This window comes from Oncorhynchus kisutch, unplaced genomic scaffold (genome assembly GCF_002021735.2).
Source record: "Oncorhynchus kisutch isolate 150728-3 unplaced genomic scaffold, Okis_V2 scaffold3655, whole genome shotgun sequence".
Lineage (NCBI taxonomy): Eukaryota > Metazoa > Chordata > Actinopteri > Salmoniformes > Salmonidae > Oncorhynchus > Oncorhynchus kisutch.
In genome coordinates, this window is record NW_022265600.1 from 44,353 (window position 1) to 70,592 (window position 26,240).

At 46.9% G+C, this 26,240-nt stretch overlaps 1 protein-coding gene across 1 annotated transcript in view; it reads left to right on the top strand.

Moving 5' to 3' along the window:
* Positions 1–21,336: 21,336 nt before the first annotated feature.
* The window catches only part of LOC116371794 (uncharacterized), a 67,410-nt gene continuing 62,506 nt past the window's right edge, over positions 21,337–26,240 (top strand). The window contains exons 1-2 of the mRNA XM_031820796.1: positions 21,337–21,604; positions 22,417–22,731. Of these exons, the coding sequence (XP_031676656.1) occupies positions 21,463–21,604; positions 22,417–22,731 (457 nt within the window). The 5' untranslated portion in view covers positions 21,337–21,462. The remainder of the gene's footprint in view (positions 21,605–22,416; positions 22,732–26,240) is intronic.

The following is a 26,240-nucleotide window of genomic DNA, read 5'->3' on the forward strand; positions in this document are numbered from 1 at the left end:
AGTGTTAATATAGTAGACACCTAGCACTATTGTTGTATTAGCAGTGTTTATATAGTACAGACACCTAGCACTATTGTTGTATTAGCAGTGTTTATGTAGTACAGACACCTAGCACTATTGTTGGATTAGCAGTGTTTATATAGTACAGACACCTAGCACTATTGTTGTATTAGCAGTGTTTATGTAGTACAGACACCTAGCACTATTGTTGGATTAGCAGTGTTTATATAGTACAGACACCTAACACTATTGTTGTATTAGCAGTGTTTATATAGTACAGACACCAAGCACTCTTGTTGTATTAGCAGTGTTTATATAGTACAGACACCTAGCACTATTGTTGTATTAGCAGTGTTTATATAGTACAGACACCTAGCACTATTGTTGGATTAGCAGTGTTTATATAGTACAGACACCTAGCACTATTGTTGGATTAGCAGTGTTTATATAGTACAGACATCTAGCACTATTGTTGGATTGGCAGTGTTTATATAGTACAGACACCTACACTATTGTTGGATTAGCAGTGTTTATATAGTACAGACACCTAGCAACAGTAGTGATACATGGTTAGGTAGGACACAAGATATCTGTTAGATAGGAACAACAGTAGTGATACATGGTTAGGTAGGACACAAGATATCTGTTAATAGGAACAACAGTAACGTTATTGATACAAACCCTCAATGTGAAGTGATATTAATCCATAAATACAGAGCACAAGTACAACCCTTTTATATAAACCTTTTAAGGTAGTAAAAAAATAAACATTCACTTAATATTTCAATAAGTCCCCTGCTAGTAAATCACCTGCTGGTAATAACTAGCGGGACATTGTAGTGCAGAGACCAACGGTGCTCGTTAGCTCGTCATTAACACGGCTAGCTAAGACAGCAACAACTTGGTTAACTGGCTGAAATAGGTCTTCAATTCATGAACGGCTAAATAAATATCTACAGAGCCACATTCGCTATTGACTTTAGGATATATGAACCAGTTTTCCAAAACCACTATTGTGTTATACAGTTTGAACCAGTGTTTATGTCCAGAGGAAGAGGACTTGAACCTGCTCTCAGAATATCTGTCAGACTGAGGAGCGGGCAGACCAACTTCCCAAATAGGGGAGAAGCACTCAAAACACACTAGTTGTTCTTTCAAAGGAAATTATACAAAAATGGTAAGTCCTAAGACCTCTCGTATTACCAACACTACTACAATGGCAGCAAATATCTTAATGAATTCAGTAACACATAATGAAAGGAAACGTTATTTATATCACGCCTTTTCCTGAGGTGAATGGTTTCACCCACTACTCTCCCGGAACTGAGGCTTTGACATCAACAGTTTCACTTTGTTCCACCTTTGGTGAGCAAAACAGCTAATAACGTAGCTAAATACTGACATTATCCTCCATCGAGATATCTGTTCATATCTAAATACATGGCTCTGCTTTGGTCTATTCCATTGATATTGTCAAACTGAACATTACATTGAACATGTGAGTCATTTAGCAGACGCTCTTATCCAGAGAGACTTACAGTAGTGACTGGATACATTTTCATACGTTGCATTGGCAGGACAATTCCATTAGTAGTTGGGAGGAGAGCAGAAACAGCCTAACACCTCCACTGATACTGTGTAACCTGTCTGCAGTCAAGCAGCCATCCAGACTGAAGTGAAGGCCTTGTTACAGAATGAAAACACCTTCTCTTTCGTCGGCATGGCAACCTGGAAACATGTCAGTGGCGTCACAATGTTGCACAACAGCAGCAGAACATTGGATGGAGGGTCATTGTATCATTACACAGTGTCCCTGTCTATTCTACTGTATTGGTACATGTGGTGTTACAATACATTAGAAGATCTGTAGACGGCAGCATTGAAACAATTTACAACACATCGTCAACTAGCAACCTACTCTGTTTCAGTGCTAACTGTTTAAGGGAGTAAGCCATTCTCTGAATCCCAATCAGAGTGCCTCTTTGCAGGCATACTATCTCATGTGTATAGCCCTGTATGCATATGGAAGTACCAGGCCAGGGCTGTGGCTTTTGTCCCAATTTTGGCTTTGGGCCTTGGTCCTGTGGGCCTCGGGTCATAGGGTCATTAAATATCCCACTTATTTTATTCTGCTGTTAGAGGCCATCAGTAGAGACAGTCAGGAAAATAGTCTTTGTAGGAAGTTTTTACTGTCAAACCTGGGAAGTGTGTCTATATAGGTAAGTACATATACAATTAGGATTTTACTTTAAGGTCAAATGTAACTATCTAGTTGTTTTATTTATGTTTTAAGCTTTATTTAACAAGTTAAGAACAAATTCTCATTTTCAATGGCGGTCTAGGAACAGTGGGTTAACTGGTCTAGGAACAGTGGGTTAACTGGTCTAGGAACAGTGGGTTAACTGGTCTAGGAACAGTGGGTTAACTGGTCTAGGAACAGTGGGTTAACTGGTCTAGGAACAGTGGGTTAACTGGTCTAGGAACAGTGGGTTAACTGGTCTAGGAACAGTGGGTTAACTGGTCTAGGAACAGTGGGTTAACTGGTCTAGGAACAGTGGGTTAACTGGTCTAGGAACAGTGGGTTAACTGGTCTAGGAACAGTGGGTTAACTGGTCTAGGAACAGTGGGTTAACTGGTCTAGGAACAGTGGGTTAACTGGTCTAGGAACAGTGGGTTAACTGCCTTGTTCAGGGGCAGAACAACAGGTTTTTACCTTGTCAGCTCGGGGATTTGAATATAGGCCTACACTCTTAAATAAAAGGTGCTATCTAGAACCTAGAAGGATTCTTCCACTGTCCCCTTAGGAGAACCCTTTGAAGAACCCCTTTAGTTCCAGGTAGAACCCTTTGGGGTTCCATTTAACAGAGGGTTCTACATGGAACCAACATGAGTCAAATGTACTGTCTAGTTGTGGAGAGAATCGAAATATGTTGTTTACTGATCTCCTCTCCATTCTAGCACCATACATTCTGTTGTTTACTGATCTCCTCTCCATTCTAGCACCATACGTTCTGTTGTTTACTGATCTCCTCTCCATTCTAGCACCATACGTTCTGTTGTTTACTGATCTCCTCTCCATTCTAGCACCATACGTTCTGTTGTTTACTGATCTCCTCTCCATTCTAGCACCATACGTTCTGTTGTTTACTGATCTCCTCTCCATTCTAGCACCATACGTTCTGTTGTTTACTGATCTCCTCTCCATTCTAGCACCATACGTTCTGTTGTTTACTGATCTCCTCTCCATTCTAGCACCATACGTTCTGTTGTTTACTGATCTCCTCTCCATTCTAGCACCATACATTCTGTTGTTTACTGATCTCCTCTCCATTCTAGCACCATACGTTCTGTTGTTTACTGATCTCCTCTCCATTCTAGCACCATACATTCTGTTGTTTACTGATCTCCTCTCCATTCTAGCACCATACGTTCTGTTGTTTACTGATCTCCTCTCCATTCTAGCACCATACATTCTGTTGTTTACTGATCTCCTCTCCATTCTAGCACCATACGTTCTGTTGTTTACTGATCTCCTCCCCATTCTAGCACCATACGTTCTGTTGTTTACTGATCTCCTCTCCATTCTAGCACCATACGTTCTGTTGTTTACTGATCTCCTCTCCATTCTAGCACCATACGTTCTGTTGTTTACTGATCTCCTCTCCATTCTAGCACCATACGTTCTGTTGTTTACTGATCTCCTCTCCATTCTAGCACCATACGTTCTGTTGTTTACTGATCTCCTCTCCATTCTAGCACCATACGTTCTGTTGTTTACTGATCTCCTCTCCATTCTAGCACCATGCGTTCTGTTGTTTACTGATCTCCTCTCCATTCTAGCACCATACATTCTGTTGTTTACTGATCTCCTCTCCATTCTAGCACCATACGTTCTGTTGTTTACTGATCTCCTCTCCATTCTAGCACCATACATTCTGTTGTTTACTGATCTCCTCTCCATTCTAGCACCATACGTTCTGTTGTTTACTGATCTCCTCTCCATTCTAGCACCATACATTCTGTTGTTTACTGATCTCCTCTCCATTCTAGCACCATACGTTCTGTTGATTACTGATCTCCTCTCCATTCTAGCACCATACGTTCTGTTGATTACTGATCTCCTCTCCATTCTAGCACCATACGTTCTGTCCGCAATAGGCTGAGATAGACTGGACTGAGGGCTTGTAGGCCTGTTGTAACGCAGGTCCTCACCAGACATCACTGGCAACAACGTCGCCTATGGGCACAAACCCACCGTCGCTGGACCAAACAGGACTGGCAAAAGTGCTCTTCACTGATGAGTCGCGGTTTAGTCTCACCAGGGGTGAGGAAGGAATGAGCATTTACACCGAGGCCTGTACTCTGGAGGGGATCGATTGGAGGTGGAGGGTCCGTCATGGTCTGGGGCGGTGTGTCACAGCATCATCGGACTGAGCTTGTTGTCATTGCAGGCAATCTCAATGCTGTGCGTTATAGGGAAGACATCCTCCTCCTTCCTGCAGGCTCATCCTGACATGACCATCCAGTATGACAATGGCACCAGCCATACTGCTCGTTCTGTGCGTGATTTCCTGCAAGTCAGGAATATCAGTGTTCTGCCATGGCCAACGAAGAGCCCGGATCTCAATCCCATTGAGCACTTCCGGGACCTGTTGGATCGGAGGGTGAGGGCTAGGGCATGTCTGGGACCTGTTGGATCGGAGGGTGAGGGCTAGGGCATGTCTGGGAACTGAAATGTCTGGGAACTTGCAGGTGCCTTTGTGAAAGAGTGGGGTAACATCTCACAGCAAGAACTAGCAAATATGGTGCAGTCCATGAGGAGGAGATGCACTACAGTACTTAATGCAGCTGGTGGCCACACCAGATACTGACTGTTACTTTTGATTTTGACCCCCCCCCCCCCTTTGTTCAGGGACACATATTACATTTCTGTTAGTCACATGTCTGTGGAACTTGTTCAGGTATGTCTCAGTTGTTGAATCTTGTTATGTTCAAACAAATATTTACGCATGTTAAAGTTTGCTGAAAATAAATGCAGTTGACAGTGAGAGGACGTTTCTTTTTTTGCTGAGTTTAGTTCTTACTGACAGACTGGGTTGGTAGAAGGAGACAGGAGAGGAGGGAGAGATGAGAGAGAGATAGGACTTATTGACAGACTGAGTTGGTAGAAGGAGACAGGAGAGGAGGGAGAGATGAGAGAGAGATAGGACTTATTGACAGACTGAGTTGGTAGAAGGAGACGGGAGGAGGGAGAGATGAGAGAGAGAGATAGGACTTATTGACAGACTGAGTTGGTAGAAGGAGACAGGAGAGGAGGGAGAGATGAGAGAGAGATAGGACTTATTGACAGACTGAGTTGGTAGAAGGAGACAGGAGAGGAGGGAGAGATGAGAGAGAGATAGGACTTATTGACAGACTGAGTTGGTAGAAGGAGACAGGAGAGGAGAGAGAGAGAGATGAGAGAGAGATAGGACTTATTGACAGACTGGCTTGGTAGAAGGAGACCGGGGAGGAGGGAGAGAGAGATGAGAGAGAGAGATAGGACTTATTGACAGACTGAGTTGGTAGAAGGAGACAGGAGAGGAGGGAGAGATGAGAGAGAGATAGGACTTATTGACAGACTGAGTTGGTAGAAGGAGACAGGAGAGGAGAGAGAGAGAGATGAGAGAGAGATAGGACTTATTGACAGACTGGCTTGGTAGAAGGAGACCGGGGAGGAGGGAGAGAGAGATGAGAGAGAGAGATAGGACTTATTGACAGACTGAGTTGGTAGAAGGAGACAGGGGAGGAGGGAGAGAGAGATGAGAGAGAGATAGGACTTATTGACAGACTGAGTTGGTAGAAGGAGACAGGAGAGGAGGGAGAGATGAGAGAGAGATAGGACTTATTGACAGACTGAGTTGGTAGAAGGAGACAGGAGAGGAGAGAGAGAGAGATGAGAGAGAGATAGGACTTATTGACAGACTGGCTTGGTAGAAGGAGACCGGGGAGGAGGGAGAGAGAGATGAGAGAGAGAGATAGGACTTATTGACAGACTGAGTTGGTAGAAGGAGACAGGAGAGGAGGGAGAGATGAGAGAGAGATAGGACTTATTGACAGACTGAGTTGGTAGAAGGAGACAGGAGAGGAGAGAGAGAGAGATGAGAGAGAGATAGGACTTATTGACAGACTGGCTTGGTAGAAGGAGACCGGGGAGGAGGGAGAGAGAGATGAGAGAGAGAGATAGGACTTATTGACAGACTGAGTTGGTAGAAGGAGACAGGGGAGGAGGGAGAGAGAGATGAGAGAGAGATAGGACTTATTGACAGACTGAGTTGGTAGAAGGAGACAGGGGAGGAGGGAGAGAGAGATGAGAGAGAGAGATAGGACTTATTGACAGACTGAGTTGGTAGAAGGAGACAGGGGAGGAGAGAGAGATGAGAGAGAGAGGACTTATTGACAGACTGAGTTGGTAGAAGGAGACAGGGGAGGAGAGAGAGAGAGATGAGAGAGAGATAGGACTTATTGACAGACTGGGTTGGTAGAAGGAGACAGGGGAGGAGAGAGAGAGAGATGAGAGAGAGATAGGACTTATTGACAGACTGGGTTGGTAGAAGGAGACAGGGGAGGAGAGAGAGAGAGATGAGAGAGAGATAGGACTTATTGACAGACTGAGTTGATAGAAGGAGACAGGGGAGGAGGGAGAGAAAGACTGACATTTCAACCAACTGAATATATTTTCATCACTGACTTCTCACCAGTGATGTCATCATAGCCAGTAACCTGTTCCTCTCTTGGCCCAGCCCAGCCTGACCCTGACATATAGCATGTTGAGTTGACCTGGGTAACAGACTTCTAGCTTCTACACCACATCCCCCCTTCTCCTGCTCTAACATGAGACCTCATCAGTACTCATTTTGGGTGCTGGTACTGTTTATATTTAGGTGCTGGAACATTAAGCCAATATTCTATAAGAGGTGAACTCAAGCAGTAGAAAGTTAGAGGTGATATTATAGGACACTATGTGTAACTTCGCTGCTCTGTCAGCAGTTTCCTGTGGAGTTTTTCAAATGTCAGTCTTTCCTGTAGGTGGGTGTGTTTAACTGATCTTATCTGCTTAAAGTTTTGTCACATCATGTAAGTAAGTGTGAGCGGACCAAGTAATTGGGTGTCACTCTAAAGCGGGAAGGTGGAATAAACGAGTCAGGAGTAGGTTTTCTTGATTGAACACAGTTCTCTATTGAGGGCATTTGGTCAACACAAACACTCCAACATAATCAATGAAAATCTTCTAAGGAAAAAAAACATACATCTTCTTCTCCAGATGAAACAGGAACACAATAGGATTATCTTTAAACTACAACAAAAAGTCACGGGATTGTCACCGTCTTAGTGGTTCTTCATGGATAGCTCCTCTCTCTCGGTGGCCATCTTCCAGAGATAGTTTCCCCCTCCTTCTCTGCTGGTTCCATTCTCTCTCTTATAGGGGAAGGAGAGTATGTCATTAGTACCGTCAGCTGTGCTTAATTGCCTCTGGTTACCTTGTCTCCCATGCCTTGTTGGGCTACTATCCATGAGCCCAGCCTGCCCTCTGGTGGTCCTTCCACATACCTTCCCCCCCAGGACCGAACCGGAGGGTCGGGCGCCAGACGCACCGTCTTGGTCGCGTCGGGACAGCGCGTCTGCATTCCCGTTCCTCGATCCGGCCCTGTGGATGACATGGAAAGAGAACGGTTGTAAAGACAAAAACCATCTGGCTATTCTGTTGTTATTGTTTCTCTTACCAGCCATCCACGTGAGGGGCGCATGGTCAGTAACTAATGCAAACCTCCGACCCAGTAGGTAGTACCGGAGATAATCGAGGGCCCACTTGATGGCTAAGGCCTCTTTCTCTACGGTCGCATACCTCTGTTCCCGATCGCTGAGCTTCCTACTAATGAAGAGAATCGGCTTCTCTGCTTCACCTTTACCCTGAGCTAGTACGGCCCCGAGCCCTGTATCCGAGGCATCGACCTGCACAATGAACTCTTGTGAGAAGTCCGGAGCCTGTAGAACGGGATCAGAACACAGGCCATCTTTTAGCAATTGAAAGGCCTCTTCCGTCTCGTCTTTCCACTCTACCTGGTTTGGCAGGTTTTTCCTGATGAGGTTTGTGAGGGGGTTGGCAATGGTTGCATATCCCGGGATAAAACGGCGATAATATCCTGTTATCCCTAAGAAGGCCCGAACGTCTCGCTTGGTCCGGGGTCGAGGCCAGTCACGAATTGCCCTGGTCTTCTCTGCCTGTGGGCGTATTTTCCCATTCCCCACGGTGTACCCCAGGTATTCCGCTTCGGACAGGCCCAGGCAGCATTTATTTGGATTGGCTGTCAACCCGGTGGCTTCCAAACTCACGAGCACCGCCCGTAATCGCAGGAGGTGACTATCCCAGTCCTCGCTGTGGATGACCACATCGTCTATGTACGCCGCTGCATACTCTTGATGGGGCCGTAGAATGGCATCCATGAGGCGTTGGAAAGTTGCAGCGGCACCGTGCAGTCCGAAGGGCATCCTCACATACTGGAAAAGCCCCTCTGGGGTGGCGAAGGCAGTCTTTGGGCGATCCTCCGGAGCCACCGGCACTTGCCAATATCCCTTTGTCAAATCCAGGGTAGTGATGAACTTGGCCTTTCCTAAGCGCTCCAAGAGTTCATCCACACGGGGCATGGGATACGCATCGAATGTAGAGATGGCATTCACGCCCCTAAAGTCGTTGCAGAGTCTCATACTACCATCGGACTTGGGGACCAGGACTATGGGACTGGACCACTCACTCGTCGAGGGCTCGATCACGCCCATCCTCAACATCTCCCTCACCTCTTTCTTAGCGATGACTCGGCGAGCCTCAGGAATCCTGTAAGGGCGGATATGCACCTTCTTGCCGGGTTCCGTGTGGATATGGTGGAACAGGACATCTGTTTGTCCTGGGAATGGAGAGAATATTCGACCGAAGTTCATAATCAGCTTGTCTAGCTGTCTTGACTGCTCCGGTAGGAGAGTTTGGCCACGGCGCACCTGTGGTAGAGTCTCCTCTTTTCCTTTGCCCTCCAGGGCCATCAAAGCCACCTCCTCCTCTCGTCCATGGTACGTCTTCAGCAGGTTTATGTGATAGAGTTGGACCTTCTTCCTCCTGTCAGGTTGCTTGATGAGGTAATTGACCGGTGAGACCCTTTTCATTACCTCGTAGGGCCCCCTCCACTGCGCCAGCAAGCGATGTTCGGCCGTGGGCACAAGCACCATCACTTTCTCTCCCACGGTGAACTCACGGGGGGTCGCGGACTTATCATAGGCCTGGCCTTGGGTCCTTTGGGCCTTCTCCATATGCTCCTTGACTATGGGCCACACTGCTGACAGGCGGTCTCTCATCAGGGTAACGTGTTCTATTGTGGATCGAAAGGGACATGGTTGGGTCTCCCAGGTCTCCTTGGCTAAGTCGAGGATTCCTCGACAGGGTCTGCCATAGAGCAATTCAAACGGAGAGAATCCAGTGGATGCCTGGGGTACTTCTCGCAGGGCAAACATTAAGTGTGGGAGAAGCATGTCCCAGTTTTTCCCGTCTCGGGACACCACTCTTCTCAACATGCTTTTAATCGTTTTGTTCAAGCGTTCACACAACCCGTCTGTTTGAGGGTGGAATATGCTTGTACGTATCTGTTGAACCTGATATAACCGACACAAGTCCTTCATCAACCGGGACATGAACGGGGTTCCTTGATCGGTTAAGATAGTCTTGGGGAGGCCCACACGAGAGAACATCAGGAATAGCTCCTTGGCAATTCCCTTTGACGACATGTTACGCAGGGGTATGGCCTCCGGGAACTTGGTAGCGTAATCTATAACCACTAGGATGTACTCGTGTCCTCTGGCGGATTTTGGGAGGGGCCCTACGAGGTCCATAGCTATGCGTTCAAAGGGAGTCTCTATGATGGGGAGAGGAATCAAAGGGTTACGCAGGTGTGGCCGTGGGGCTGTACGTTGACATTGATCACACGTCCTACAATACCTGGCCACATCCCGGGTGACCCGGGGCCAATAGAATCTCTGCATGATTCTGTCAATAGTCTTGTCTCGTGCCAGGTGTCCTCCTAGGACGTGGGAATGGGCTAACTGTAGAACTGTATCCCTGTATGGCCTAGGCACCATTAGTAATTCCTGGTTTTCCCCCCTTCGTCGTACGACCCAGTATAAGAGACCCCGCCTGATTGCATAGTAAGGAAGAGGGGGCTCACCTGATCCGTCGACGTTCCTCCAGTCGATCACCTTCACCTTCCTCATGGCCTCCTTTAGGTCTGGGTCTCTATGCTGCGAGGTGCCGAACTGTCCCTTTAATTCCTGGTGCAGGTCGACCTCGGTAGAGGGATGTGGAGGATGTTCCATATCCCCATCAGGGGTGACCGAGGAGAATCCCTTCCAGGTTCCCTCCTCGGATGGAGCTTCAAATATATCCCTTAGCGCCTGGTTGCTCCTTCCTTCCTGCGTTGTGTATAACCCTTCACATGTGTCTTCATCAGTGGTTTCCTGGAATATCTGTCGTAAACGTTGGGTCGCTATTTCTTCCTCTGCTGCAGAGGACGAGGACGCGGCTACGTCTCCTTGTAGGACTACTACCTCGGGCTTGGATTTTCTCTTCTTTCCTGTCCCCCTTCTTCCCGTGCATAACGTCATCTGCCGAAGCTCCTTATATAGGGGACAGTCTCTCCCGATCAATAATGGCACCTTCAGCTGGGGCACTTTCCCTGCCCTGACTGTACACCTTCCTTTTGGAGTGAGAATAGGCAGATTCACAGTGGGGTAATAGTGGGTGTCTCCATGGATACAGGATACGGCTACTTTGTCTGGTAACAGTGTTGCGGAGGTCACCATCCGCTCCTCTACTAACGTAACCATGCTTCCCGAGTCGAGAATAGCTACCACATCTTGTCCTTCGACTCGCACCGGAATCTCTGAGGCTGGGGCTATCTCTGCTAACCAACAGTGTTGATCCTGCCCCCTCAAAACGGGATGTGTGGGGGTAGGCAGTGATGACTCCGTGACCATGGGCTCATCCTTGCTAGGACATTGTGGGGCATAATGGTTGGGAGACTGACATTTATAACACCGACCCTGCTGTGTGGTGGCTGACTTCTCCCACCTCCGGGAGGGGCTTGGACGTTTCGGTGGCGGGCGCGCCGGGGTGAGTCGTGGTACGGGATTGGAAGACTCCTTCCGTTCCTCCTTGTCACTTTTTAACAACTCCCCTGTAGACCGATATGTTTCCACCGCCTGGGCTATGTCGTCGGCTGACAACGGGTTGGCTTGCCCCACAACCCTTTTTAAGTCACTGGGCAATTCTCTCAATATCTTGTCCACTACGAGAGTCTCTATCACATGTCCTACTCCCTTTCCAGGTTCTAGCCACTGTTTCGTCAGTCGTATTAATGCGAAGATCTGGGCACAGACAGGTTGATCAGCTGTATAGGTCCATTGATGGAACTTTACAGCCCTATCTCTGGCAGTCAGCTGGTACCGGGACAGGATCTCGGTTTTTAGTCGCCCATAGTCCTCAGCTTCGCGGGAATCCAGGTCAAAATAGGCTTCCTGAGCCACCCCGGTCAAAAGAGGGGCTAATGCGCTCGCCCATTCTGTGGGCGACCACTCTTCCAAGGTGGCCGTCCTTTCGAAGGTCATGAGGAAGGCCTCAATATCATCCTCCTTGGAGAGACGAGGTAAGATGGCGTGAGCAGCCGCTCTTGGCTTAACTCTAGGTTCTTCTCGTCGGCTCAGCTGTTGTTGCAGGAGTTCTATGGTTGTCTGCTGTGCCGTGATCAACTGTTGTAGTAGGGCGTTATCCATCGTTCTTGAATGGTTCCTCCGGGTCTACTGGAAGAATCTTGATTTACTCACTTATCCTTGTGTCACTCGTCCACCTAATGCCCGCATCCTCCACCAATGTGAGCGGACCAAGTAATTGGGTGTCACTCTAAAGCGGGAAGGTGGAATAAACGAGTCAGGAGTAGGTTTTCTTGATTGAACACAGTTCTCTATTGAGGGCATTTGGTCAACACAAACACTCCAACATAATCAATGAAAATCTTCTAAGGAAAAAAAACATACATCTTCTTCTCCAGATGAAACAGGAACACAATAGGATTATCTTTAAACTACAACAAAAAGTCACGGGATTGTCACCGTCTTAGTGGTTCTTCATGGATAGCTCCTCTCTCTCGGTGGCCATCTTCCAGAGATAGTTTCCCCCTCCTTCTCTGCTGGTTCCATTCTCTCTCTTATAGGGGAAGGAGAGTATGTCATTAGTACCGTCAGCTGTGCTTAATTGCCTCTGGTTACCTTGTCTCCCATGCCTTGTTGGGCTACTATCCATGAGCCCAGCCTGCCCTCTGGTGGTCCTTCCACATAAGGAAGAGATGAGATAGAAGTCATATAGCCTAGCAATATTCCTCAGGAGGGGGAGGGGGAGGGGGAGGGGGAGGGGGAGGGAGAGAGAGAGAGAGAGAGAGAGAGAGAGAGAGAGAGAGAGAGAGAGAGAGAGAGAGAGAGAGAGAGAGAGAGAGAGAGAGAGAGAGAGAGAGAGAGAGAGAGAGAGAGAGAGAGAGACAGAGAAAGAGAGAGAGAGAGAGAGAGATAGGACTTACTGACACGCTGGGTTGAGAGAAGGAGACAAGGGAGGAGGAAGAGAGATGAGAGAAACTCAGCAAAAAAAGAAATGTCCCTTTTTCAGGACCTTGTCTTTCAGAGATAATTGGTAAATGTCACGCCCTGGTCTTAGTATTCTGTGTTTTCTTTATTATTTTGGTCAGGCCAGGGTGTGACATGGGTTATTTATGTGGTGTGTTTTGTCTTGGGGTTTTTGTAGGTTATGGGATTGTGGTATAGTAGAGTTGTCTAGGTAAGTCTATGGTTGCCTAGAGTGGTTCTCAATCAGAGGTAGAAGGAGACAGGGAAGGAGAGAGAGATGAGAGAGAGAGAGATAGGACTTATTGACAGACTGAGTTGGTAGAAGGAGACAGGGGAGGAGGGAGAGAGAGATGAGAGAGAGAGATAGGACTTATTGACAGACTGAGTTGGTAGAAGGAGACAGGGGAGGAGGGAGAGAGATGAGAGAGAGATAGGACTTATTGACAGACTGAGTTGGTAGAAGGAGACAGGGGAGGAGAGAGAGAGATAGGACTTATTGACAGACTGAGTTGGTAGAAGGAGACAGGGGAGGAGGGAGAGAGAGAGGACTTATTGACAGACTGGGTTGGTAGAAGGAGACAGGGGAGGAGAGAGAGATGAGAGAGAGAGAGAGATAGGACTTATTGACAGACTGAGTTGGTAGAAGGAGACAGGGGAGGAGGGAGAGAGAGAGGACTTATTGACAGACTGGGTTGGTAGAAGGAGACAGGGGAGGAGAGAGAGATGAGAGAGAGAGAGAGATAGGACTTATTGACAGACTGAGTTGGTAGAAGGAGACAGGAGAGGAGAGAGAGAGAGATGAGAGAGAGAGATAGGACTTATTGACAGACTGGGTTGGTAGAAGGAGACAGGAGATAGGACTTACTGTCACGCCCTGACCATAGAGAACCCCGGGGTTCTCGATGGTGCAATAAGTCAGAGCGTGACTTGGGGGATGTTCTAGTCTTGAATTTCTATGTTGGTGTGAGTATGGTTCCCAATTGGAGGCAGCTGATGATCGTTGCCTCTAATTGGGGATGATACTTAGTGGGGTCCTTTTCCCACCTGTGTTTGTGGGATATTGTTCCGTTTTGGTTCAGTGCTCTGTGCGTCACGCTGCGCCTTGGTCCACTCATTATGTATACAACAAACGTGACACTCACTCACTGACAGACTGGGTTGGTAGAAGGAGACAAGGAGGAGGGAGAGAGAGACTGACATTTCAACCAACTGAATATATTTGTATCACTGACTTCTCACCAGTGATGTCATCATAACCAGTAACCTGTTCCTCTCTTGTCCCAGCCCAGCCTGACCCTGACATATAGGCCTTTTGAGTTGACCTGGGTAACAGACCTCTAGCTTCTACACCACATCCCCCCTTCTCCTGCTCTAACATGAGACCTCATCAGTACTCATTTTGGGTGCTGGTACTGTTTATATTTAGGTGCTGGAACATTAAGCCAATATTCTATAAGAGGTGAACTCAAGCAGTAGAAAGTTAGAGGTGATATTATAGGACACTATGTGTAACGTTGCTGCTCTGTCAGCAGTTTCCTGTGGAGTTTTTTTAACATATCAGTTTGCTGCGTGTGTTCAACCACTGATCCAAGATAAGTTGCTAAGAAGTTTATCTCACATCATTGAAGTAAGGACGTAATGAGAGAGAAGTCATATAGCCTAGCAGTATTTTCCACTCTTCAGTCCACTCTTTATGACAGCAGACTGTGGAGCCCCGGTTAGAGACAGATATGATACCTGCAGTGGTACTGATGACCCTGTTGTGGAGCACAGGTAGGATGCTCTTATACTGATATACACTTGTGACAGTTACTGAGATATGATTTGATATTGTAAGATATATTATAATTTGCAGGGTTAGTAAAATAACATGCAACTGGAAGCAGACAGTAAAAATGTGTCTCAAAGCAGGACAATGATGTGATCACCTGTAAATGTACTTTACTGTAGTCTAACTGTCCATCTGGGGACAGGCACTAATGTCAGTTAAGTTGTGATGGTGTCATGCATCTGACTGTTGTATATTCAGTGTGTCAATGATTGATTGTATCTGTCTCTATGTAAATGAATGAGAGTATATATGATGTATTATATATTATATTGGTGTTATGTTAGAGTAGGAGAAGGGAGGGGTGTAGATGATAGAGGTCTATGAGCTGAGTCAAGATCAACAGGTTCAACACTATATGTCAAGAAGTGAGAGAGAACGAGAGAGAGATGGAATAGAGAGGAGGGGTGGGGAGTGAGATTTGAGGAGGAGGAGAGAGAGAGAGGAGGGTTTGGAGAGAGGACGGTAGGGGAGAGAGAATGGAAGGGGAGGGGGAGATGGGAGGGGAGGGGAGAGAGAATGGGAGGGGAGATGAGAGGGGAGGGCATAGAGCAAGATAGGAGAGAGAGAAAATGTTTGAGGAGAGAGGAGAGGAGGGTAGAAGAGAGAGGAGGGTAGGAGAGAGAGAAGGGGGAGGGGAGAGAGGAGGGGACGGGAGAGAGGAGGGTAGGTGAGAGAGAAGGGGGAGGGGAGAGAGGAGGGGAGGGGAGAGTGGAGGGGAGGGGAGAGAGAAGGGGGAGGGGAGAGAGGAGGGGAGGGGAGAGAGAAGGGTAGGGGAGAGAGGAGGGTAGGGGAGAGAGGAGGGGGAGGGGAGAAAGGAGGGAAGGGGAGAGAGGAGGGTAGGGGAGAGAGGAGTGGGAGGGGAGAGTGGAGGGGAGGGGAGGGGAGAGAGAAGGGGGAGGGGAGAGAGGAGGGGAGGGGACAGAGAAGGGTATATGGAAGAGAGGAGGGTATGGGAGAGAGAAGGGTAGGGGGAGAGAGGAGGGTAGGGGAGAGAGGAGGGTAGGGGAGAGAGGAGGGTAGGGGGAGAGAGAAGGGTAGGGGAGAGAGGAGGGTAGGGGAGAAAAGGAGGGAAGGGGAGAGAGGAGGGTAGGGGAAAGAGGAGGGTAGGGGAGAGAGAAGGGTAGGGAGGAGGAGAGGAGGGTAGGGGAGAAAGGAGGGAAGGGGAGAGAGGAGGGTAGGGGGAAAGGAGGGTAGGGGAGAGAGGAGGGTAGGGGAAAAGGAGGGTAGGGGAGAAAGGAGGGAAGGGGAGAGAGGAGGTAGGGTAGGGGAGAGAGGAGGGTAGGGGAGAGAGGGAGGGGGGGGAGGGGAGAGAGGAGGGTAGGGGAGAGAGGAGTGGGAGGGGAGGGGAGAGTGGAGGGGAGGGGAGGGAGAGAGATGGGGGAGGGGAGAGAGGAGGGGGAGGGGAGAGAGAAGGGTATAGGAGAGAGGAGGGTATAGGAGAGAGAAGGGTAGGGGAGAGAGGAGGGTAGGGGAGAGAGGAGGGTAGGGGAGAGAGGAGGGTAGGGGAGAGAGAAGGGTAGGGGAGAGAGGAGGGTAGGGGAGAAAAGGAGGGAAGGGGAGAGAGGAGGGTAGGGGAGAGAGGAGGGTAGGGGAGAGAGGAGGGTAGGGGAGAAAGGAGGGAAGGGGAGAGAGGAGGGTAGGGGAAAAAGGAGGGTAGGGGAGAGAGGAGGGTAGGGGAAAAAGGAGGGTAGGGGAGAAAGGAGGGAAGGGGAGAGAGGAGGGTAGGGGTGAGAGAAGGGTATAGGAGAGAGGAGGGTAGGGGAGGGTGGAGGGTAGAGGAGAGAGGAGGTAGGGGAGAAAGGAGGGAAGGGGAGAGAGGAGGTAGGGGAGAGAGGAGGGTAGGGGTGAGAGAAGGGTATAGGAGAGAGGAGGGTAGGGGAGGGTGGAGGGTAGAGGAGAGAGAAGGGTGGAGGAGAGAGAGAGGATGGAGAGAGACGAGGGGACAGAAGACAGGAGGAGAGAAATGAGATGTCAACAGAGATAGGGAGAGCAAGAAGGAGGGGAGATGGAGGGAGATTCAACAGAGATAGGGCTGACAGAATAACATGCAGCCAACTGAATATCTTGTCTTTACTGACTTCTCACCAGTGATGTCATCATAACCAGCAACCTTTTCCACTCTTGGTCCGGCTCAGCTTGACCCCTGACCTCTGAAATTAATGATTTATAAAACTGACAAAAGCAAAAGTATTAAATTAGATTTAATCTCATCTGCAAAGAGAGTTACACATTTGCATGGAAGGGGAATGTACACTACATGACCAAAAGTATGTGGACACCTGCTCATCTAACATCTCATTCCAAAATCATGGGCATTAATATGGAGTTGGTCCCCATTGCTGCTATGACAGCCTCCACTGTTCTGCAAAGACTTTCCACTAGATGATGGAACATTGCTGCTATAACAGCCTCCACTTTTCTGCGAAGACTTTCCACTAGAAGATGGAACATTGATGCTGGGACCTGCTTCCATTCAGCCACAACAGCATTAGTGAGGTTGGGCGATTAGGCCTGGCTCAGTCGACGTTTCAATTCATCCCTAAAGGTATTCAATGGGGTTTAGGTCAGGGCTCTGTGAAGGCCAGTAAAAGTTCTTCCACATCGATCTCAACAAACTATTTCTGTATGGACCTCGCTTTGTGTACAGGGGCATTGTCATGCTGAAACAGGAAAGGGCCTTCCCCAAACTGTTGCCACAAAGTTGGAAACACAGAATAGTCTAGAATGTCATTGTATGCTGTAGCGATTAGATTTCCCTTCAATGAATCTAAGGAGCCTAACCCGATCCATTAAAAACAACCCCAGACCATTTTTCCTCCTCCACCAAACTTTACAGTTGGCACAATGCTTTGGGTCAGGTAGCGTTCTCATGGCATCTGCCAAACCCAGGTTTGTGGTACGGACTGCCAGATGGTGAAACGTGATTCATCACTCCAGAGAAAGTGTTTCCACTCCAGCAGACGCTTCGCATTGCACATGGTAATCTTAGGCTTGTGTGCTGCTGCTCTGCTGTAGAAACTCATTTCATGAAGCTCCAGACGAACAGTTCTTGTGCTGAAGTTTCTTCCAGAGGAAGTTTGGAATTCGGAAGTGAGTGTTGCAACCGAGGACAGATGATTTTTACACGCGACGAACTTCAGCACTCGCGGTCCCGTTCTGTGAGCTTGTGTGAGCTACCACTTCGAGGCTAAGCCACTGCTGCTCCTAGACGTTTCCACGTCACAATAACAGCACTTACAGTTGACCGGGGCAGCTAAAGCAGGGTGGAAATTAGACCAACAGACTTGTTGGAAAGGTAGCTTACTATGATGGTGACGTGTTGATTGTCACTGAGTTCTTCAGTAAGGCCATTCTACTGTCAATGTTTGTCTATGGAGATTGCATGGCGGTGTGCTCGATTTTTATTTAATTTTTATCAACCACAAGGCTGGGGTAGAGAGATAGTTCTTACTCACTGACAGACTGAGGAGGAGACAGGGGAGGAGGGAGAGAGAGAGATAGGAGAGAGGAGAGTTCTTACTCACTGACAGACTGAGGAGGAGACAGGGGAGGAGGGAGAGAGAGAGATAGGAGAGAGATAGTTCTTACTAACAGACTGGCTTGTTAGAAGAAGACAGGGGAGGAGAGAGAGAGAGACAAACATTTAAATCGAATGAATACATTTGTATCACTGTCTTCTCACCAGTGATGTCATCATAACCAGTAACCTGTTCCTCTTTTGTCCCAGCCTGACCCTGACATACAGCATCAGGCCTGTTGAGTTGACTTGGGTAACAGACCTCTAGCTTCTACACCACATCCCCCCTTCTCCTGCTCTAACATGAGACCTCATCAGTACTCATTTTGGGTGCTGGTACTGTTTATATTTAGGTGCTGGAACATTAAGCCAATATTCTATAAGAGGTGAACTCAAGCAGTAGAAAGTTAGAGGTGATATTATAGGACACTATGTGTAACGTTGCTGCTCTGTCAGCAGTTTCCTGTGGAGTTTTTTTAACATATCAGTTTGCTGTCGTGTGTTCAACCACAGATCCAAGATAAGTTGCTAAGAAGTTAATCTCACATCATTGACGTAAGGACGTAATGAGAGAGAAGTCATATAGCCTAGCAGTATTTTCCACTCTTCAGTCCACTCTTTATGACAGCAGACTGTGGAGCCCCAGTTAGAGACAGATATGATACCTGCAGTGGTACTGATGACCCTGTTGTGGAGCAGAGGTAGGATGCTGTTATGTTGATAGACACTTGTGACAGTTACTGAGATATGATTTGATATTATAAGATATATTATAATTTGCAGGGTTAGTAAAATAACATGCAACTGGAAGCAGTCAGTAAAAATGTGTCTCAAAGCAGGACAATGATGTGATCACCTGTAAATGTACTTTACTGTAGTCTAACTGTCCATCTGGGGACAGGCACTAATGTCAGTTAAGTTGTGATGGTGTCCTGCATCTGACTGTTGTATATTCAGTGTGTCAATGATTGATTGTATCTGTCTCTATGTAAATGAATGAGAGTATATATGATGTATTATATATTATATTGGTGTTATGTTAGAGTAGGAGAAGGGAGGGGTGTAGATGATAGAGGTCTATGAGCTGAGTCAAGATCAACAGGTTCAACACTATAAGTCACGAAGAGAGAGAGAATGAGAGAGAGAGAGAGATGAGAAGAGAGGAGGGGTGGGGAGAGAGATTTGAGGAGGAGGAGAGAGAGGGTAGGGAGAGAGGAGGGTTGGGGAGAGAGAAAGGGAGGGGAGAGAGAGAGAGGGTAGGGAGAGAGAAAGGGAGGGGAGAGAGAAAGGGAGGGGCGATGGGAAAGGAGGGCATAGAGCAAGATAGGTGAGAGAGGAGGGTAGGGAAGAGAGAGTAGGGTAGAGTAGAGAGGAGGGTAGATACGAGAGAAGGGTAGAGGAGAGAGGAGGGTAGGGGATAGAGGGTAGGGTAGAGAGAAGGGGAGGGGAGAAAGGAGGGAAGGGGAGAGTGGAGGGTATGAGAGAGAAGGGTAGAGTAGAGACGATGGGAGGGGAGGGGATAGAGAGATTTGCGGAGGAGAGAAGAGGGTAGGGGAGAGAGGAGGGTAGGGGAGAGAGGAGGGTGGAGGATAGAAGAGGGTAAGGGAGAGAGGAGGGTAGGGGAGAGAGGAGGGTGAAGGAGAGAAGAGGGTAGGGGAGAAAGGAGGGTAGGGGAGAGAGGAGGGTGGAGGAGAGATGGGGAATGTGTTTACACATGGGTGTTGTTGCACCATACCACTGTCATCCCCATCAAATCATGAAAGGTCATGTTATGTTGATTTAACCTCTGCCTCTCTCTTCCTCTGACTCCTCCCTTTCTCTCTCTCCCTTTCTCCTCTGTCTCTCTCTGTCTCCTCAGATCTCCAGGCTCAAAGCGTCAGTCCACCAGGTAGGTAGAGTATAAATCTACAGTGATTATAGCAGTTCAATATTAGTCAACTTTATTATCCCACATGGAGAAAGTCATGTGTCCATACAAACCATTCTAAACCCCAATAACAAGTAGTGTTTTATGGAACTACTAATACTTGTCAACCACAAAGCATCACTGCTGTTAGAATAACAGAATCACTGTCATCATCTGTCCTCACCACTGTGTTTTCCTCTCTGCTGTTTACAGCTGAACTCTCAGTCAGACTGGTGGGTGGGACCACTTCCTGTTCTGGGACAGTGGAAGTCTTCTATGAGGGAGAGTGGACAGGTCTATGTCCTGGGTGGTGGGACATGATGAGCGAGATTAAGGTTGTGTGTAGAGAGATGGACTGTGGGAATCCTGTATCTGAATCTAGAGGACCTCTGGTTGAAGATGGAAGAAGAGGAGTAACGATGTTGAGATGTAGTGGAGATGAGTCTTCTATTAGACAGTGTGACATCATAGAAGAACATGGTGTCTGTGATGGTGGATATTATCATCATGTGACCTGTTCAGGTAAGAGACTGGTCATATTGAGAGATTTATTTATACATTATACAATATTACCATGTATCATGTTTTATGTGTTTTTATTTCATTTAAATAGAGGGAGAGATGTCAGATGTATTTAAACATTATATTTGTGTTTGTCATATTGGTTTATGGGAGATGTTCATGGGCAGATCATTGTAGTTCAGATGGTACTGAAGTGAAGCTGCCTGATGGATGTCCAGCTGTTTATTTTCTATAAAGTGAAGTGAACTTATTCCTGTCTCCTGCCTGCATTATTCCCAACCCGATCCTGAGTGACTAAGAACCCATTTCTACCTCTTACAGTATCAAACATAGCAAACTACTATCTTTTATCCAACATATTTGTGTTTAGTCCTTGACAGTGTCATCAACAAAACTGATTGAATGTTCAACCAACTCTTTTTCTCCAGAGTCTGTGCGGCTTGTGGATGGAGCTGGTCTCTGCTCTGGGAGAGTGGAGGTGAAGTCCAATCATTCCTGGGCCTCAGTGTGTGAAGCTGACTTTGACTGGCAGGATGCAGAGGTAGTCTGTGGGGAGCTTGGCTGTGGGGCTCCTGCAGCTCTACAGGGGGGGCTCTATGGAGAAGGTGAGGGTCAGACCTGGGATAAAGAGTTCCAGTGTAAAGGCAAAGAGTCCCTTCTCCTGGACTGTGACACCTCAGACAGAGAAAACAACACCTGCCTACCTGGTAATGCTGTTGGACTCACCTGCTCAGGTAAGAAACAGTTTGTCACTCAATCAACATTGTTTCTCACCTGGAGTGAAGAATATGAGAGACAATATAGGTGTGTTTTAGTGAGAAAATAGTAAGATTACTGTCTCTCTCTTTTCTTTTCTCAGAGCCTGATGATGTGAGGCTGGTGGGAGGAGGCAGTCGCTGTGCTGGTGGAGTGGAGTGGTACGACCAGGGAGAGTGGAGGACTGTGGGAGCTGATGACTGGGACCAGAGGGATGTAGCTGCAGTAGTGTGTAGACAGATGGGTTGTGGCTCCACTGTTTCAGTACCACCTGGAAACACCACTAGAGGGTTTGGAGTTTCCTGTTCTGGGTCTGATTCTTCACTGAGGGAGTGTAGAAGAACGTATGATCTCCTTTCTGGACTCACAGTGATCTGCTCAGGTAATAACAAGATACACTATATGGCCAATAGTATGTGGACATCAGTGGATTCGGCTATTTCAGCCACACCTGACAGGTGTATCAAATTGAGCCCACAGCCATGCAATCTCCATAGACAAATATCAGCAGTAAAATGTCCTTACTGAAGATGTCATAGAATTTCAACGTGGAACATCTCGGAGCAACAACGGCTCAGCCGTGAAGTGGTAGACAACACAAGCTCACAGAATGGACCACTGAGTGCTGAACCACGTAGAGCGTAAAAATATTCCTCTGTTGTAAAACTCACTGCTGAGTTCCACATACTTTAGTCCATGTATTATATCTCCTTCCTGGACTCACAGTGATCTGCTCAGGAAATATCAACATATTATAATTATATTCAACTGATTTCCTTCATTCATACAACTTCCTCTGTACCTCTCATGATGACTGTTTAACTTGTCAGTCTGCTTTACTAAATAGATCACTCAGTCAAGTAGGAATCAAATACCACTTAAATATCCCAGAATGCTTTGTATTTGAGTGTTATCTCAGTGAACGTCTCTACTCACTACCACTGTCACATGTCATGTTATTGTCACATCTAAATGAGGAAAGTAGTTGAGGAGCTACGTTTTCTTTTTCTCTCCTCTTGTTCCAGATGTCCTGCTTCAGCCTGATATCAACATATGTTGTCTCAGTGACTGTAGGCCCACTACTCATGTTGCCCTGTGAGGGAGGGTGGCTGGCACTGTTACATGCTGATGTTATTGTCATATTTATAGGAAACTAGTTGAAGAGGTTTATCTTGTTCTCTTTTATTGTTACAGATCTCCTGGTCCAGCCTGATATCTTCCTGACTGACCCAATGGGAGGGGTCTTCAGGGGGCACCAGGGGCCTGAGATGTTCAGGGGCTACAACTTCACCATCACCTGCTCCACTCAGCCACAGTACCCAGGAGGCTCCTTCCTCCTCACGTTCACCAGCTCCAACAGAACCCAGCCAGCTGTCAATCACTCTGCTGCCTTCCTCTTCCCTGCTGCAGATGACTCCCACCAAGGGAACTACAGCTGTGTTTATGAGAATTATGTTTTCTCTCATAACTTCTCCTCTGAGAGTGAGCTCCTCTCCCTCACCATCACAGGTAACTGAACATGAACCAGACTTATAACTTTGTCATTGACAGATTTCCCACAGATCTATGTGATGATGATCAGTCCCCTCATCAAAGGTGTTTCTGTTTGCAGCCTCTCCTCTGCCAGCCTTCATCATCAGACACGTTGTAGTGCTGCTGATCCTACTGACATCCATCACCACCTCCTACCTGTACTACAAGGTAAAGACATTTACTCAGACGTTACAAGTCATTTAAACTAGAGGGAGAGGGGGAGAGGGAGAGAGAGGGAGAGAGAATGGAGATACTAGAGAGTAAATATCTGACTGTTGGTGCTGTGTCTCCCTAGCCCACCAGGAGGCAGAAGAGAGTGAACAGGGTGAGCAGCATGGATCTTTATGTCAATGCCATGGAGATGGTCTCTCTGAGCTCCAGAGCTGAAGCTGGACCGGGAGAGGAGAGAGCAGCCCAGGGGACGGAGTAGGAGTAGAATGCAGCTGACCCTACATGTTGATCTTAGGTCAGTTTTGTGTTTTAAATTGATGGTCAGCAGTGGACTGATGTTTAAAATGTGGTGACAAACCTGAAGTGGTTTTAATTTTAATAACAAGTTCAGAATTAGTTTATCTTTCTAGAACCTTGGAAGAAATCTAAAAGGAGTGACTGCAACCACCATTATTCATTTAGTTTGGTTTTTACCACCAGAGTAACATGGGGTTTTGGGTAACATGGGGTTTTGGTAACATGGGGTTTGGGTGACATGGGGTTTTTGGGTAACATGGGGTTTGGGTGACATGGGGTTTTTGGGTAACATGGGGTTTTTGGGTAACATGGGGTTTGGGTAACATGGGATTTTGGGTAACATGGCGATTTGGATAACATGAGATTTGGGTAACATGGGGTTTCGGGTGACATGGGGTTTTTGGGTAACATGGGGTTTTTGGGTAACATGGGGTTTGGGTAACATGGGATTTTGGGTATCATGGGGGTTTGGGTATCATAGGGTTTTGGGTAACATGGGGTTTGGTAACATGGGGTTTTGGGTAACATGGGGTTTTGGGTAACATGGGGTGTGGGGTAACATGGGGTTTGGGTAACTGGGGTTTGGGGCAACATGGGGTTTGGGTAACATGGGGGTTTTGGTAACATGGGGTTTTTGGGTAACATGGGGTTTTTGGGTAACATGGGGTTTTTGGGTAACATGGGTTTTGGGTAACATGGGGTTTTGGGTAACATGAGGTTTGGGTAACATGAGGTTTGGGTAACATGGGGTTTGGGGTAACATGGGGTTTGGGTAACATGAGGTTTGGGTAACATGAGGTTTGGGTAACATGGGGTTTTGGGTAACATGGGGTTTGGGGTAGCATGGGGTTATGGTAACATGCGGGTTTGGTAACATGGGGTTTTGGGTAACATGGGGTTTTGGGTAACATGGGGTTTGGGGTAACATGGGGTTTTGTTAATATGGAGTTTGGGGTAACATGGGGTTTTGGTAACATGGTATTTTGGTAACAATCGTTTTTTAATTATTTTAAGAGAGTAGCTCAATTACGTCTGTTTCATGTTCCGGTATTGCTTCTTATCTTTATTTAGTGTCTCTTAGATTCTTTATCTTATTTAGTGTCTCTTAGAGTCTTTATCTTATTTAGTGTCTCTTAGATTCTTTATCTTATTTAGTGTCTCTTAGATTCTTTATCTTGAAGTGTTTCCATTATTAGTCCAGGTATTATTATAATCATCTGTTCATTCTTTGTATTTTGAAACATTTTTTAATAAAGGGGTTTGTTGTTGTTTACCTCTCATGATGTTATTGATTATAAACGTTATGATATTGATTATGATGTAGATTAGTGTTATGTTGTTAGTAGTATAGAGATAATGATGTTATTGATTATAAATGTTATATTGATTATGAAGTAGATTATTGTTATGATGTTGCTCTCTAAACTGCCATGTAATCAACTGGATGCTTTTAATAAAATTACAGGCTGTCAGTCTGGTGTGATTTAATTATTAGACAGACTACAACATACAGTATGAATTAACTGAGATCAGTCTGTGTGATTCCCCTCTTGGACAGACTACAACATACAGTATGAATTAACTGAGATCAGTCTGTGTGATTCCCCTCTTGGACAGACTACAACATACAGTATGAATTAACTGAGATCAGTCTGTGTGATTCCCCTCTTGGACAGACTACAACATACAGTATGAATTAACTGAGATCAGTCTGTGTGATTCCCCTCTTTGATTAACTGTCATGCTGAAACCCTCATAGCAAATCCTTAAGTGTGTGTGTGTGTGTGTGTGTGTGTGTGTGTGTGTGTGTGTGTGTGTGTGTGTGTGTGTGTGTGTGTGTGTGTGTGTGTGTGTGTGTGTGTGTGTGTGTGTGTGTGTAGGATGTGTGTCCACTCCAGTGTAGGATGTGTGTCTGTGTACTCCAGTATATGTGTAGTGTAGGATGTGTGTCCACTCCAGTACATATGTAGTGTAGGATGTGTGTCTGTGTACTCCAGTACATGTGTAGTGTAGGATGTGTGTCCACTCCAGTACATGTGTAGTGTAGGATGTGTTTCCACTCCAGTACATGTGTAGTGTAGGATGTGTGTCCACTCCAGTACATGTGTAGTGTAGGATGTGTGTCCACTCCAGTACATGTGTAGTGTAGGATGTGTGTCCACTCCAGTACATGTGTAGTTTAGGATGTGTGTCCACTCCAGTACATGTGTAGTGTAGGATGTGTGTCCACTCCAGTACATGTGTAGTGTAGGATGTGTGTCCACTCCAGTACATGTGTAGTGTAGGATGTGTGTCCACTCCAGTACATGTGTAGTGTAGGATGTGTGTCCACTCCAGTACATGTGTAGGGTAGGATGTGTGTCCACTCCAGTACATGTGTAGTGTAGGATGTGTGTCTGTGTACTCCAGTACATGTGTAGTGTAGGATGTGTGTCCACTCCAGTACATGTGTAGTGTAGGATGTGTGTCCACTCCAGTACATGTGTAGTGTAGGATGTGTGTCCACTCCAGTACATGTGTAGTGTAGGATGTGTGTCTGTGTACTCCAGTACATGTGTAGTGTAGGATGTGTGTCCACTCCAGTACATGTGTAGTGTAGGATGTGTGTCCACTCCATTACATGTGCAGTGTAGGATGTGTGTCCACTCCAGTACATGTGTAGTGTAGGATGTGTGTCCACTCCAGTACATGTGTAGTGTAGGATGTGTGTCCACTCCAGTACATGTGTAGGGTAGGATGTGTGTCCACTCCAGTACATGTGTAGTGTAGGATGTGTGTCCACTCCAGTACATGTGTAGTGTAGGATGTGTGTCCACTCCAGTACATGTGTAGGGTAGGATGTGTGTCCACTCCAGTACATGTGTAGTGTAGGATGTGTGTCTGTGTACTCCAGTACATGTGTAGTGTAGGATGTGTGTCCACTCCAGTACATGTGTAGTGTAGGATGTGTGTCCACTCCAGTACATGTGTAGTGTAGGATGTGTGTCCACTCCAGTACATGTGTAATGTAGGATGTG